This window comes from Biomphalaria glabrata, chromosome 8, assembly GCF_947242115.1.
Source record: "Biomphalaria glabrata chromosome 8, xgBioGlab47.1, whole genome shotgun sequence".
NCBI lineage: Eukaryota > Metazoa > Mollusca > Gastropoda > Planorbidae > Biomphalaria > Biomphalaria glabrata.
The window spans coordinates 41,327,034-41,343,004 of NC_074718.1; the positions used below are offsets into that span (position 1 = coordinate 41,327,034).

The 15,971-nt window shown below is 34.2% G+C and overlaps 1 protein-coding gene across 1 annotated transcript; it reads right to left on the reverse strand.

The window, feature by feature from the left end:
• Window positions 1–1,132: 1,132 nt before the first annotated feature.
• On the reverse strand, window positions 1,133–15,778 carry LOC106061446 (post-GPI attachment to proteins factor 2-like). The gene is made up of 5 exons (XM_013219596.2): window positions 15,469–15,778; window positions 11,158–11,422; window positions 9,463–9,569; window positions 8,078–8,186; window positions 1,133–7,386 (listed from the first exon to the last, which is right to left on the reverse strand). The coding sequence occupies exons 1-5, from the start codon at window positions 15,631–15,633 to the stop codon at window positions 7,193–7,195; spliced, it is 840 nt and encodes a 279-aa protein (XP_013075050.1). The 5' UTR covers window positions 15,634–15,778; the 3' UTR covers window positions 1,133–7,192.
• Window positions 15,779–15,971: the final 193 nt, after the last annotated feature.

Here is a 15,971-nt window from a genome sequence, read left to right on the forward strand (position 1 = left end):
GCGTTCTTATTTTAAATCAGTTGTTCATCACTGCCAATGAGAGTGATGGTTATGTTGACTTGGTAGTTATAATAGGGTCTGCCTAAAGTGTATTGAATTGGGTCGTTGAAAGAGGGCTTGATTCACAGTTTCATATTGTTGAGTCTGTGTGATTGATTTTGTTAAGATTAAAATTGAAAGGTGTGTGTCCTGTTCTTAGTTGGAAGATTGTAGTTTGTTTGGCGTGGTTATTTCTTTGTACATAGCTCTGCCCGTGCTTCCTGGGGCTGATGCCCATTGGTTGAGCCACTCCTCTTTGCGCTTGCTGAGCCAAACTAAGATTCTTATGGTCAAGTCCTGAAGAAAGTTAGGAATGTTTTATTGGAGATTTCCACCTGAAACTACCTCAGATACATTCTCCCCACATTGCTTGAGAACAGCATGCACAAAGCTGTAGACATGCTACTTATCAACTTCCTATGTTTCAGAATAGTCCTAGCGCTAACCTTCTGCGTGAAGGCTGGGAATGGCAGAGGGCAGGTTTTGAACTTACCACCACCAGGACAATAGTCAGAAGAGCCTACTACACGACCAGCTTCAGAATGGTCTAATACTAGTGGTGTCATAGTATCTTCCATCTTTTAAGATCTTCAGATGGGTCTTTAAGATGGATGTGAAAATAAATATTAATCAGAACCAACAATAACATTCAAACATAATAATAATATTCAATCTTTTTAAGGTCTTTAGGGGGGTGCGGTGGCTGAGTAGTTGAGCACTTGGCTTCCGAACCTAGAGTCCTGGGGTTCGTATCTCAGTGAAGACTAGGATTTTGAATTTCAACATTTTTAGTCCAACCAACTCTTATGAGTACATGACCTTAGTTTGGGGAAAGTAAAGGCGGCTGGTCGTTGTGCTGGCCACACGACACTCTGCCATTGGCCAAAGAAACAGATCCTCTGCTCTATAGATCGCAAGGTCTGTTAGGGGAACATTACTTTTTATAAGGTCTTAGGATGGGCATTTTAGATGGATGTGAAAATACAAATTAATCAGAACCAACTATAACATTCAATCATAATAAAAATGGAAAATTTAAAATAGATAAACTAAGAACTTCACAGGAAAGAATCAAACAAAATCAATCGACGGGGAAGGGGGTGAATAAAATTTTAATCTCATTGCACCACTGAAACATGATTTTGTTTTCAAAGGTACGGTAGATGAGAAGATATAGTTAAATTTTAAATCTCCATAGGAATACACATGATACATGAACATTTACTTTTGGAACAACACGTTACTATGGTAACAGAGTGAGATGTATTCTATAACAGTGAACAACAATACAGTCGCCATGCATGAATCATGATCAGCATATAATGACATGGCACCTTTACAAAGTATCCACATGAAACATCACAGTAGTATTAACTATCTAAATACAATGAATGATACTATACAGAGTACATTGAATGATAGGCCTACTATATGTAAATATACCAAATAATAGTACATATAAATGCGCTGGATGATAGTAGATGTGAATACATAAATTATAACCCTGTGACATCGTTAGACAACTTTTCAAATGATTATTTCAAAGTGTTACACAATTTCATAAAACCAGCCAGTGTCTCTCCAGAACCAGCACACAAAGATTACACAAGCTCTATGTTTAATAATAATTTATCAATGTATAATAAACATACTATAAGCAGAAGGCGCTTTTTTAAAAAAAACAACACACAACAAGACATGTACATGCATAGAATTATAGCCATTACCTAAGACCCAATGAAGACTGGAGAAAAATAGCAGGGAAATATTACTATAACCTAATACGAACGTAGAAATTTTGTAGCCAGGAATTGTGAGCACATGGCTTGTTAACACTGATTAAGTGATGTGTATATATATGGTAAAGGCCCAGTAAAGGGTACAAAGGTAAACCCTTTCAGGCCTTGTGATCTATGGGTGATGATGATGTAAAGCTCAATTTGTTTATTTGACTGAAACAAGCTAAAAGAATTTGACTTACGAACAGAGTGGTCATGAGTTAGTATCTCAGTGATGACTAAGATTTTGAGTCTGGGGGGATTTTTTTAGGACACCCCTTTGTCCTGTTATCTCTGGTGGGTACCACACACATTGGTGGTTGGTCACTATGCTGGCCAGATGATACCCTCTTAATCAGAAACACAATGCAAGGACACACATTTTCTTTGTTGAGAAAACAAAAGGATCAATTGCGATTCTAAGGGATCATTGAACAAGTATTCAGCAGAAGAAAAGGAAAATGGCAGAACTAGATCCACCCCAATGACATTCAATGTCTCCAAGTGGGTGACATTAAGGCAAGAACAAAATGCTTTTAAAAACTCATTTGCTTCTTACTCTGGTAGACTATCAGTCCTTATCATTGACTGTATCAGAGCTTATCATTGACTGTCAGACTGTATCAGTGCTTATCATTGACTGTCAGACTGTATCAGAGTTGTTCATTGATTAAAGGATGTGGAAAAGACCTAAATGGTATGTGTGTAGTCATTTAATTAATATCTTATTGTGTTATGTAGGTTATTGACAGTGAGTCTATGTCATGTAATCATAAATTTCCTATTAGAATAAATTAAGCAATCTTAGTCTTAAGATAAAGTAATCAACTATTGCCTTCCAGAATGACTTAGCAGAGTTTAAGTCATTGATTAACATGCATGGCTAGATTGAAATGCCTAGAACGCAATTATCTTCTTTTTTTTTTGAAACAAGTCAATAATATGTAAGAATTAGGGCCTTAACATTCCACTGGCACAAGCACAGTAAACCAAAATAAAAGGGGAGATGTGTACTTGGATATTGTATAAAACATCAGTGCTTTTATTTGATCTGAATTGTTTATTATAGGGCTTTTAAAAAACTAAATACAAGCAAAAGTGTGTATCTGATGTCATCAAACCAACTCAGTGGGATGGTCATTAAGATTTTTAAAAAGAATAAAAAAATTATTTGACAGAAAGCAGAACATTTATTTTAAAGGGTTTGTTTAGGACGGAAACTAGCTAGGTAAAATGTTCCTTAAAGAATACTGTTTGTATCAAAACAATAAACAGTTAACAGTTAAATCTACTAGGCCAGTCACTTTAGCTAGGGCGACAGTTCATGACTACATGATCAATAGCCTACACCACAACACAAAACTGTGATATGCTCTGTAATACAATGGATAGTTGCATATAATGTATAAATATTTATCAAACAACGTTTACTAACATATTGTACCAAGTAATTGTACAAAGAAATCAAAAGAAATAATTAGTATATATATATATATTCATTACAAAGCTCATAAGCTATTATTCTTATAGACAGCAATCACTGAAAGCACTACTCACAGCCTCTACACAATAAATAACAAAAAGATTTATGTTTACCAAGTGGTCAGCCATAAGAGATGCTAGAACCCCAATCAAACTTAGTTGTAAAGTAGTAAAGTAAAGCTCCTCTTTCAGATCTTGCGATCTATGGTGGCAGATGATGTAAAGGTCATCTGTTTCTGTGGCCCACGGTTAAACGAGGGTGTCATGTGGCCAGCATAATGACCAACTGCATTTACTTTTCCCCAACTATTGTCAGGTACCCATTAGAAGTGGGTGGACTAAGAGGCGCCCAAATATCCCGAAGCTAAAAATCCCAGGATTCGAACCAGGGACCTCGGTTCGGAAGCCAAGCGCTTTACCGCTCGGCCACCGCGCCTCCTAAACCTAGTTGAGATCTAAATATTTCCAAGTATATCATTATTCCTAAAAGCCTTTTAATTAAACAAAACATTTTGAGTTAAAAAATAATAACATTGTATACAATCAGTTCTAGATGGTCTTAACATTTGATTCCCCAACATCAGTTACAAGGACATCAATACTCAAGAATGTTTCTCAATGAGCCACAAAGTAGAAATGATGAGCATCAATGTAGAATGACAAATATAAAACCCAGAGTCTGATCCAGTCAACTTTAATGGCCAGCGACTGTTAGTCATCGATGATAATAATAATATACAATTGATACAGAAATGATTGTATAATTGTGCCTTGATGACATTAACTTAATTATTTGTTGACAAAACCAAGAGAGATAAAAACTTTAAAAATTCACTGATAGGCTTTAAACCCAATTGCTGCTATGTAACCTCTACCGATCTGCTTACCATAATAATATGGTGTATGGGGTGTACTTATCAAAAGAACTTTTAGTATAAACCCGCCTCCAATATGTGTATATAATAATCAATACAAAACAAGTGTATAAAAAAATACTTGTGTGTATAGTAAGACTACCCTCACAATATATATATATATATATGAGATACAAAACAGAGTGGTCAAAAAAAGAGTTAAGGCGCCACATTTGATTGCTTCAAAAGATTTGTAGTAACAAGTCCTCTGATCAGTAACTTAAAGAGTAATTTTTATCTACACACTCACACAAATGGAACACACACACACACAAAACAAATGCATCTAAATTAATACAAAGTTGCTGAACTGTATTTTTTTTCTCCTATCAATCACCCCTCCCTCCCTCATTTGACACATGCAGACCTATGTCTTTGTCATTTTGAGATGTTTGCTATATCCAAATATAGTAAGAACTCCTGAGTCCCAAAAGTACTACCAAGAGACTTCATACCATAAATCTGAGATATTCAAAACTAGAATAGTCAACAAATTATTTGTTATGTCACACATTCAGAAAATGCTAAAAGTAAAAATGCAACACTGACTAATTGCTATTACTAATTTGTAAGTAGTATTACCATGAAAGTATCAAGTCATATAAAGTGTTTGTAACACATTTTTTTTTAAAGTATAGGAGAGACATTCATTAATAAATAATAAAATGGTAAAAAACTCAAATTTTTGTCATAATTCCTAAAAACTAAAATTGTTTATTGTCACAAATGACTTGAAAGTAGAAAAAAGTTTTAACCCCATTTAAAGTTTTAAAAAAAATGTCATGGTAAACATTGTGTTGGTGGGAGATTTTCAACCAAAGCAGAAGAATGAGTTGGTCTCTGAGATCAAATAGTGCCGACTAAGACCTACAAACAAGACAGAAAAAAAATGTAACCCAGGGTCCATGATCTAGTTATCCAGCCCTTTAATACAGTGACGCCCAAACAACGACTCGCTGTGTTAAAGGGCTGTCAAAGCTCCTGCCAATAGAAGCACAAAAGAAGCCACAGTGACTTGGTTCCAATTGCGGCCCATGACAGGCCTGTCGGAAATTTATTTGGCCCTCAGACAGAAAAAGTTTGGGTATCACTGCTCTAGTACACTTATTGTCCGACCAATAATTTAAATAGAATTAACTAATGTAAGTCTCTTACAGACCTACCTAATGTTTGTATGAAAGCTCATGTTCTAGATTCCATTAACCCACATTATAATTGTATATGATGCAGTAGTCTTAACAACAAGGAGCAAACCAATGGTGCATACAGTAAACGCCAGCAAGGTACATTCTGACATATGAGTCTACAACATAATTTTAGGACATTTTGTCTAAGACAAGAAACTTTTATCTTTGATTACATCCAGAGCACATGAAAAGATAATACATATTGCACCCTCCTTTAATATCTAAGAATGACACTAAAACAATAGAATTTAATAGAAACCACAAACAGTGTTCACACACATAGTTCTCCAATAAATAGACATTTAGCTAGAAGGAACTAGACAACAACACCAAACATTGATATCAATCAGCTGGGCAATCACATCCAAATGTTGTCCCTAGTCAACTATAGAGCATCACGTGTATTATCTAAAACAACAGTGAGGATTTAACACTTCTGCATGAATTTTAGAAGCAACCAAGGATTTTGGAATAAGAACCAACGCAATAAGTAAAATAAGACTTACTCACATACAAGAACAGAATTGTTAACCATTTAAATGCATACATAAAATTAACATTAAAAGAAATGCAAATTAAAAACATTTCATCAATTTATATCACACATATACTTTTACATCAACTAGTCACATATTTATATACAGTTATATATTATATACTTGTGACTTATAGTAAAGAAAAATGGTTCCTTAAGTTTTTAAGTTTAGCTTGATGTTACAGTTAAAAAGACTTCAGATTTGTTCTAGGGGCCAAACTCTAAATGAGCAGAGCAGCGGGAAAAAAATGCACTAAATAATAATCTACCCAAAACTAAAATATGTAGGAATGGGACAAATATGTACTCTACTGGTATTCTAATTAAATTTAAATAATTTAATAAAACAAACAAACATGCTGTTTAACTCTTTGCACATTTCAAGTCAAGTTAACAGAGTGTGCTTAAGGGCTAGCTGAAGGTCCGGGGTTTGAATTCCGATCAAGTTACATTTAATTGTTCACGTCAAGAGAAAGATGAAGTGGCCCTAACAACTTTGTTGATAAAAAAAAAATCTTTTTAAAAATAATTCAAGGTTTAAAAATTTGAAACATGTGAGAGCTAAATGAAACAAATGATACATGGAAGCCAGGCAAGATATTGTTTAAATCAACAACTAGACCTTGGAATTCTTTCCATTCATTAGCGACTTGACAAAAAACTAACAAATTTTCAATACAAGCCATTTTGTCTCTGTTTCTTTGTAAACAAAGCTACAAACATTTAAAACTGTGCTCATTGATATATCAGTTTTTCGGTGGATCTGTAGAGTGTGAAAAATGCCAAGGGTAGACTAGGAAGTGATGGTATACAACTCAGTCAACAAAAGATAGAAAAGTATAATTAAGATTTTTTATTTTGTTATTTCATTCTGCTTCCTCAGAGGGTGCCTAAAATCGACTAATAATGATTTGGAAATGTATTATTTTTTGTTGATGTTTTTTTTTTTTAAATTAGTGTTTTTGGCCTTAAAAAAGGAAAGGTGGTGCCATACATTGTAGTATTCACACGTCCCAAGCAAGCTGTAAATACATAGACAATCTAGACTGTAAAACAAAAGGAAGGCAAGCCATTGACTTAAAACATAATACAAAAATGCAAGTCATTTAGAGAGAGACCTTACAATATGTGAGGTGCCAGACATCACAAGTGGAATGAGGTGTTTCGTCAACACTCTACAACAAGAGGGGCCACAGGAGCAAACAACACTGCCTGCGTGTGTGCCGGGCCGTACTGCACATGACATCCAGGTATACACTAGTGAGCTTTGTTCTTGAGCTTAACATTGTTGTTGGTCACTGCTAGAGAGGAGGACTCGTTGTTGTTTCTTGGGTATGGACAGAGCCTCCCAAACAGGAAAGACCTGTCTTTGAAATCTAGATAGGCAGTGAAATGGTAGCCCATATTGGTGTAGGCTATGACATACTCGCAGGCTGAAAACACACTAAAGGCTGAAAAAAAAAAATCATTGTACATTGTCAATCATACTAACAACTAAGAAAACTAGTTAAAAAATTAATAATGATGAAATAATGGGGGGGCGGGGGAGGTATGCATGGTGCCTCAAGTTCAAATCTAGGTGAAAAGTGGGATTTTAAATTCCTAGATTTTTAGGATGCTACCTGTACCTGACATACAATGGGGAAGTACAAGCGGTTGCTCGCTGGGCCGATCACATGAAACCCTCTCTAACAGTAGGCCAAAATAAAAAACAACAGATAAGCTATTGCGACTCCAAGCAGTCATAGAAGAAAAAAAACACTAACTACAATTGATCAGGGTGTATAATAAAACTTGTGTATTGTTTCACTCATAAATGTTCCAGTATTTATTACATTTGATGGCATTAAGTGCAAATGCAACTATACAATCTGTTGTTGTTGCCTTCTAATTCTATTAATATACATATATACTAAATCCATTAATTCAGCTACATCCAGGTCAAATGTTTCATTTAAGGAACCACTTTAAATTCCCAAAATAAAAATTCTCTACTGCTCTAATCTAAGATTTTTTAAAATTAACTCTATTCTACATAAAAAAATAAATATAGCTGAGAGTCAGTTAAATGTAACATGTTCTTTTCAATCTAAGTAGCAGAACTGGATTCTATTATAGATTTGACATGGAAATGAAACTTACCACCAACTACACAGTAAACTCGATGAAGAATAAAACTAGCTAATAGGCCGGCTGTAGCCGTTGCTATAGAGGCAAACATCACTTTTTTCCAATAATAAGATACTCTGTCCTGTTGGGAGAAGAAAATTGATAGGACAATCAATTATCATGCACCTGAGCAAATAGCAAGGTACAGCTCAAATCAATAAGATTGACACCTCACTTTGAAAATGTACCAGGCAAAAAAAATCTTCCAAGCATGAAAAACTCTGATCCTCATGATCATAGCATTGTCTAACATTAAAGTAAGAACATTATACTCTAAGACTCAAAGGTCAAAAGTGTATTTGAGGTTAAGTTCACCTGGTTCTATGGACATTAATAAATGACAATATTGTGTCACTATTGCAGGAATCAATGGCTCTTGTTTCCTGAACAAATGTCAAGTACTCATTTGAGATGAATGTTCTCAGCAGGGACTTCTTTTTCTTTTAATCTATATTAGGATTCTAATTTAAGATCACTCTTTCAGAAACTATTTTAATCATTTGCCATTTATTCTATTTCTAATCAATAACCTTAACAATTATCCAGAAACTGTATGAAAACTAGTGTATACAAATTTTGAGAACCACTAATTAAAAATTTGTATGGTGATATATATATATAAAAGGCTGTGCCTGTCAAAATTAACATTTAGGAATTAAGGACATTCCTCCTAACACTAACTTAAAAGAGTCGACTGGCTAGTTGTGTAGTTCCTGCTAAGGGGTACAAACCCTAACAATATCATCTTCTGCTGCACTTGGGAAAACTTGGGGTTTAGTGGTGCAACCACTACCATGTTTAAGACATCTTGGATAAGGTGGGGAGAAAGAAAACGAGAGAAACAACAACCCCACGGTAGAAGTCAATAGTTAAAGGCCTACAGTGCAAGATGAAATTTTGTGGATTAAGAAAGGAAAAAGGTTTAAAGCAGTTATTTGGTGTGCTAACCACACTGTACTCTCACACATATTTGACCACTGACAAAAGTCCATCTATTTACTGGCACAGTGAAACCTAATATCTCCTCCTCCACAGTACTTTATAGTGAACACCTTCCAAAGTACTTTACAGTGAACTCCTTTCACAGTACATTTCGGTGGATACTTTCTACAGTACTTCACAGTGGATGCCTTCCAAGTTACTTTCCACAGTAATTTACAGTGAATACCTTCCACAGTACTTTACAGTGGATACTATCCACAGTACTTCACAGTGGATGATGCTAATATAATGAGAAGTGAATTGCTATGTTGAACTGAACTACATGTGAATGTGCTGAACTACATGTGAATGTGCTGAACTACATGTGAATGTGGCTAACAAATGCTAAATTAGTCCCCAAAAAAAGTAATTCTTACTGTTTCACTAAACGATCCTGCTCTGCTCCAGTTGAAAAGAATAGTATTCAGAAGCATGTAAGCTAATGATGTTACCATGAAGACTACAAAGATTTTCTCATGAATGGCTGAGGAGAATGAAAATATTTTGAAAAATAAATGTCAAACTTGATCTTATCAAAAGATAATTTTGGTAACATTTATAATCATAATTAAAATACCCCCCATATCTTCAGTATTGATTTTTTTCAAGTTATGTTTTAGTTCAATACATATAATTTTTTTTACAGTTAATTTGACTCAATAAAGAAATGATGGGAATAGAATATCAATGACTGGACATTTGTGGTGCCCCATTGGTTCAAAAGACTAGAAGAATGTGAAGTAGAAATTAGTAATGCCGTAATAGGCTACTATAAATGCTGCTGTACTACAGTACAAACACATCTAATAATTTGAATAATCAATTAAATGGCATTGCTTAACACAATTATGTTTGCTAATGCAGACCTGCCTACCAAAAAAAGTCCAAATGCGTAACGCTGATGGTCAAAATGCGTATTTTGGCACCAGAATGCGTAACACTTACGCGATCCACTATTTTGTCATATATATATATATATATATATTAGATCTAGATGTCATGATTAGATCTATAATCTAAATCAATACGACAATAGAGATGATATCTAGACTAGATCTGGATCTATGTCTATATAATGAATATAATCTACTCTAGATCTGGGCTCAAGAGTGTTACCGATGCCGTTGATCCGCTACAAACGTAGGTCTACTCCAAACTTTCGTAGGCCTACCTTCATTCTTGATCTATTATCCTATACTAAGACTAAGAATCTAGTCTAGATCTAGACTAGATGGTAGTATAGTTATCGATCTAGATCTAGTCAATCTAAATCATACTACAACTAAATTGGATCTAGATTGTAGAGTAGAGTAATGTAGAGAATCATGACATAACGTAAGCACATGACTAGCTAGACTCTAGCTAGATCTATTCCTGTATAATATGTTAATAATGTTATCTACATTCTAGATCTAGACTAGATATCTACAATGTCACTCAATGTGTTTTGAATTGATAGCACTTCGATATTTGTTTTCTATAGAAATAAATACGGGAATCAGGGATTAAACATAATTAATTTCTACTAATGAACTTACAAAAAAAAAAAAGACACGTTGGTGTATCAGCTAACTGACGGTACCAACCCGCCACTCCCTCAATCTCGCGTTCTTCATTTCTAGACTAAACCTAATTGCTTTTAAGAACCAATCAACGTATAGATCTGGACACAATGTGTTCCCCCACCTTTTTCTGTTCCCCCCCCCCCCCCAACAGGACGGCTTAGCGTGACCTCCGTGACCGCTCGTAAGCTAGTCAAGAGAGGGGAAAAAAAAAGGATACGAAATGCGTAACGTGACGAGTTCAATGCGTATTTGCGTACTGACGGTCATTTTTGGGAGATTTTGCGTAACGAATACGCATTTTGCGTAACGGTAGGCAGGTCTGCTAATGGCAAACATTAAATGAAAATTTTTTTTTAAAGTAACCTTTGTTGAATATAATATGCCAAATAGTCATTTTCATATAAATGTGTTAAGAACTGAAATCTAAAGACATTTTACAAAGAAATGGGAAAGTAATAATAAAAAATGAAATATAGTACAACAACATAAAAACTTAAATCCACCTACGGTAGTTCTCTCGATTGGTTATATACGCCACCAGAGTGAGACAGGAGTTCTCAACAAAGTTCAGCCAGAAGTTGACCTTGATAAGAAACATATATTTGGCCAACCTCTGTGGGTGCACACTGTGGGCCCGGCTGACGTAGTGATTGTAAGTGAACAGACAGACTGCAAACCTGGGTGTGGAGTGAAGGGCTATACATGTGCGCCACAAGTAGGTCTGTGGAGTCACTCCGGTCACTGCACTGATGGAAGGGATGAAATTTTTAACCTGTGACATGAGATACAGGAAACACTTTTAAACAATCCACCAGACATGATTTTCATATAACATTTGATAGGAGGAAACAATTTTAAATGATTCAATATGATTTCTGGCATGAAATGAAAATTTTAGAAGACCGAATCATTTGAACTGTAGCACTTAGTGCATTAAAAAAATTTCAATGTTGTTTTTTTTTTAAAAGTAACTTTGGAATTTCTATACAATATGTGTTTTTTAAGGTGTCTTGACTCTTCTTCTGCTAGTCCTTTGATATTTTATCTAAGAATAAAAAATTTCTGGGTATTTTTGTGTACTCGTGTAATAGGACATGTGTTTATATTATTCTCTACGTCACCCAGCCATGCTTGACAAGATGAACGAACGCCGATTCTTTAATCCTCAATAAAAAAGCCATTGAAAGATAACTCTTTATTTTTGCAAGTCGGACTAGAGTTACCCCATGTAACTTTCATGGCGACAGATTGCGCGGCTTAGAAAAAAAAAGAGGGGGTGGGGAGAACAACTAATCTTCTCTGTATATTATTTCTCTACGTCGCCCAACCACCCACCCCATTTGGAGAACTGTGTCTTTCAGGAAGTATTTACCTGTCACTAAATAGCGGCGTATGCTACACCGCAGGTTGGCTCGTATATATTTATAACAAGTGTTGACAGCTAAAAGGAATAGCAATGAACTAAATACATACTTTGCATATACATAGAAATATGGATAGGAATATATATATACAGATACGGTGAGGGTCCTATACTACTTATTACTTCTCAATGGTTTTTAAACAAACATTAATTAGGTGATTCTAATTTGCTCCAAAGGATGGGAGAAGTCTGTGCAGATTGGAATAACTATCTCAAAGTTATAACTGACACACCTATTTTCATGGTATGCAGATGTACAAAAGAGTTATTAATTATATTTTATTGCAACTCATGTTTTACTAAATCTTGTTATACTATTAAAAATGTAACAAAAAATAATAAAAGTTTTAATATATTGATAAATAACATCTTTAACAAAAATAAAAACCCAACATAAAAGTAATTAACACAATTCAAGTTGACGAAATTAAAACTAAATAAAATTGTTTTACGTTTTTAAAGCACATATATATGTCATGCAAATCTTCTGAAAAATAATAAAAGATCATTTATGTGCTAATTTAATTTGTCATCTGATTAAGTCAGTGTGAATTGTATAATCTTCTTATCTTATATAATACAGACGTTACTTTAAAAAAGAAGATGATAACGTCCTATGCGTCATGCATTCAGCCATGCATATTAACCAATGACTTAAATTCTGCCAAGTCACTGGTTTTCCTGGTTAGCTCAAGCAACCCATTCCATGCTCTAATAGCACTAGGGAAAAAGGAGTATTTGTACAAATTTGTCCTAGCATATGGGATGAGGAATGTGCCTTTAGCTTTATGTCTTTCTGAGTATTTTATTAAATTTTATTTTTGTAATTGAAGATTATGGTTCAGTGTTTTATGTATAATTGCTACTTTACTTTTGAGTCTTCTGTCCTTAAGGCTTTCTAAATTTAGTGATTTTACTAAAGGTGTTACTCTAGTCAAATGTGAATGTTCGTTTGTTATGAATCATTATCATTATGTGTTAGGTTGTCTTCTCCTTTTAATGGCGCTATGCCTGTTGTTTCCATTTTCTTAGACTTAATGTATGAACATAGGTTTTTGTTGTTATCTTTAGATATTACATATTGTTTATGTATTCACTCTGCAGCTGTCTGCTTACTTTTTAGGTTAGGTGTTTTATTTTAATATACTTAATATACTTTTTAGAAACTCTTTCTGCCTTTTTTTCAATTTTTTCTACTTGAACAAAGCATCTTTCTTAAAGTAGATAGGTCACCCCAGATGAAGTAAAACTTCAGAAGGCTAGTAACTTCCAGAACTTAATAACACAGCTTGTCTAGAGAAATATTTATGACAAATATGTTGTGTTGGGGGAAGAGAATACATATACATTATTAGATAATCTTTTTTTTTGGCTAGAGAAGTTATCCTAAGCTTAAAAAAAAAATTTTTTTCCTCCAAATTTTAAATTTTGTAATCATTGATATCAAAAATATTTCATGCTTGCATATGATCCGAGCTGAATTTGTTTACAAGTTTAAAGTATTAATATTTGACCTTTCTCTGGGCACTGACTATTTCTTACCACCTTGACTGATACTCTGATTGTATGACATCATGCAATTCAGTTTTTGATAATGAAGTGTAATTTTAAATGAATTATAAAACCAGTTTGCCTCTAGAGGTCCTATTTCACTGCTGCAGAAACATAAATGGGCCTTGATAAGATTGCACAATTCTACAGGCTTAATTTGTCCACCTGATATCTTTGAGTCTCAGGAGGTCATTTAATCTTTTGTATGTCTATTGTTACCTATTATTTTAGGCATTAGCACTTCATTCTTGACTAAGTGATTAACTACTGGTCCACAAGAGAGATGGGACCACAGCACACTGAGTATGCTATTAACATGAAAGATGAAAGAAGTTGTTTACAACTCAGTTTAAGGAAAATCTAGTGACTGGGAGAAAGACAATTTTAGCAGCAGGAGCATAAAGCTATTTAAATATATGTTCTTGCATTTTTATGGTTGAGGTGTCCGTGTGTGGGGTCATCTGTTTTCTAGATTAAATTAACTTTGTTGACTAAACTGGCGACAGTGTAAATAATCTTCATTCAACTATCATTGGGCTGTAGTCTAAAATTATATTTAAAAAAAAAACTTGCCTACCTAAAAAAGTCAAAATGTGTAGCACTGATGGTCAAAATGTGTATTTTAGCACCAGAATGTGTAACACTTGCGAGGTCGACTATTATGTCAAATGTAATATTGGGTTTTTATATATGCCTTTAGCACACCTGGTTGATCAATAATTGCAGGTTCGGGGTCTACATTGATATTGCTACTGTGGGAAGCATGGTCAAGAGGCCAAGAGCGCTTGAACTTGGCTTGGCTACCTAGAAGGGGGCTCGAGGTTCGACACCCGACTCGGGCAGAGTTGTGTTTACTGAGTGCCTAAAGGCAGCACGGAAAACCAACTCCTAGATACCCCTCCCCCCACGGGTCCACAAATGAGATTGGACCAAAAGCGCTCTGAGCATGTTATAAGCATGAAAGTAGTGCTATATAAAAGCTATAATAATGATAATAAAAAAATACTGTGACTTTTTTTTCAGCCGCCTATTGATGACAATTTATCATTGAATAGCATTCTGCACTCAAGAGTCATAACCTGTGTATATATTTGTTGCCTATTAAATGGTTTAAAAAAATGGTAGTATTTTTTGCATACATCATATTAGCTTTCTTTTAAATGTTATGAATTTTTTTTTAGTGAATCATGTAACAAACCCACACAAGAATACATACATATAACTTTATATATATATATATATATAATATACATTTTGTACTATAGATATTATTTTGACAAACAACAAAATTGTTTATATAGGTGGGAAAGGAGAGTCTGGTTTGGGGAAAAAAAAGGTCAGTTTTACAGTAGTCTACTTTGACCACAGATTTTTTCTCTCAAAGAAAAAGGGAACTGTAGGTCTATGTGTCGGAAGTGTAGCAAAATGGTGCATGCACAATATTTATGAATAAGTTGGGTAGTAAACATTCAAATAAAGACAATTTTTATATTACAGTGAGGTATCCGATAAGCAAGATGAAACCTGGGTGGCCGACAAACTTCCTTTATTAAAGATCTAGATTCTAAATTTTATTATAATCTAGTAGAATCTATAACTAGATTATTCTCAGAGATTTACTTCTAAGTAAAGATATTTCTAATTTCTAGATATATATATCATTTATATGAATTTATGATCTGGCTTTTTCACTTCAGTAGTATTTGATCTTGATTTGAATAGAAATCTAGATAATTAGATAGATTAACTGTTACTGTTGAGTTGAGTGTTGTGTTGACACTAAACCCTGACTTTCTTTACTCATGCAAAATCAGACTAGATTATAATATACTAGATCTACTTACATTGCACATTGTTTCGTTAACATCATCAAACTGGAATATTACAGCGGTGACAAAACACACAAATAATGCAACTCCAGGCAAAGAAACCGTAACGACTGCAAATGGCCACATAGGAATATTTAAAAATATTTCTTCTACCACCCCTTTACTTTTAGTTTTAGCCATAGCGACAAGCCGATCTAGATCTATGCTTGGGATAAAACGATGACTGACTTCAGATGTGAAGTTATCATGAACAATCAATAATTAGATTTTATTAGACTAGATTGTCACTAGATCTAGATCTATACAGATGACAGAGATGCTAGATTATACTAGATCTAGTAATAGAATTTAGTCCAGTCTATAAGTACAGAATCTTATTGCCGATTATATTCTTAGTGCGATTTAAAAAATAAGATTAGATATTTTCTAGATCTAGTCTAGATTTTTACTAGCTATTTAATGACAAAAAAATAAACAGACTGCGGTTTCTTCTTTAAAATAGATCTACATCTAATGAT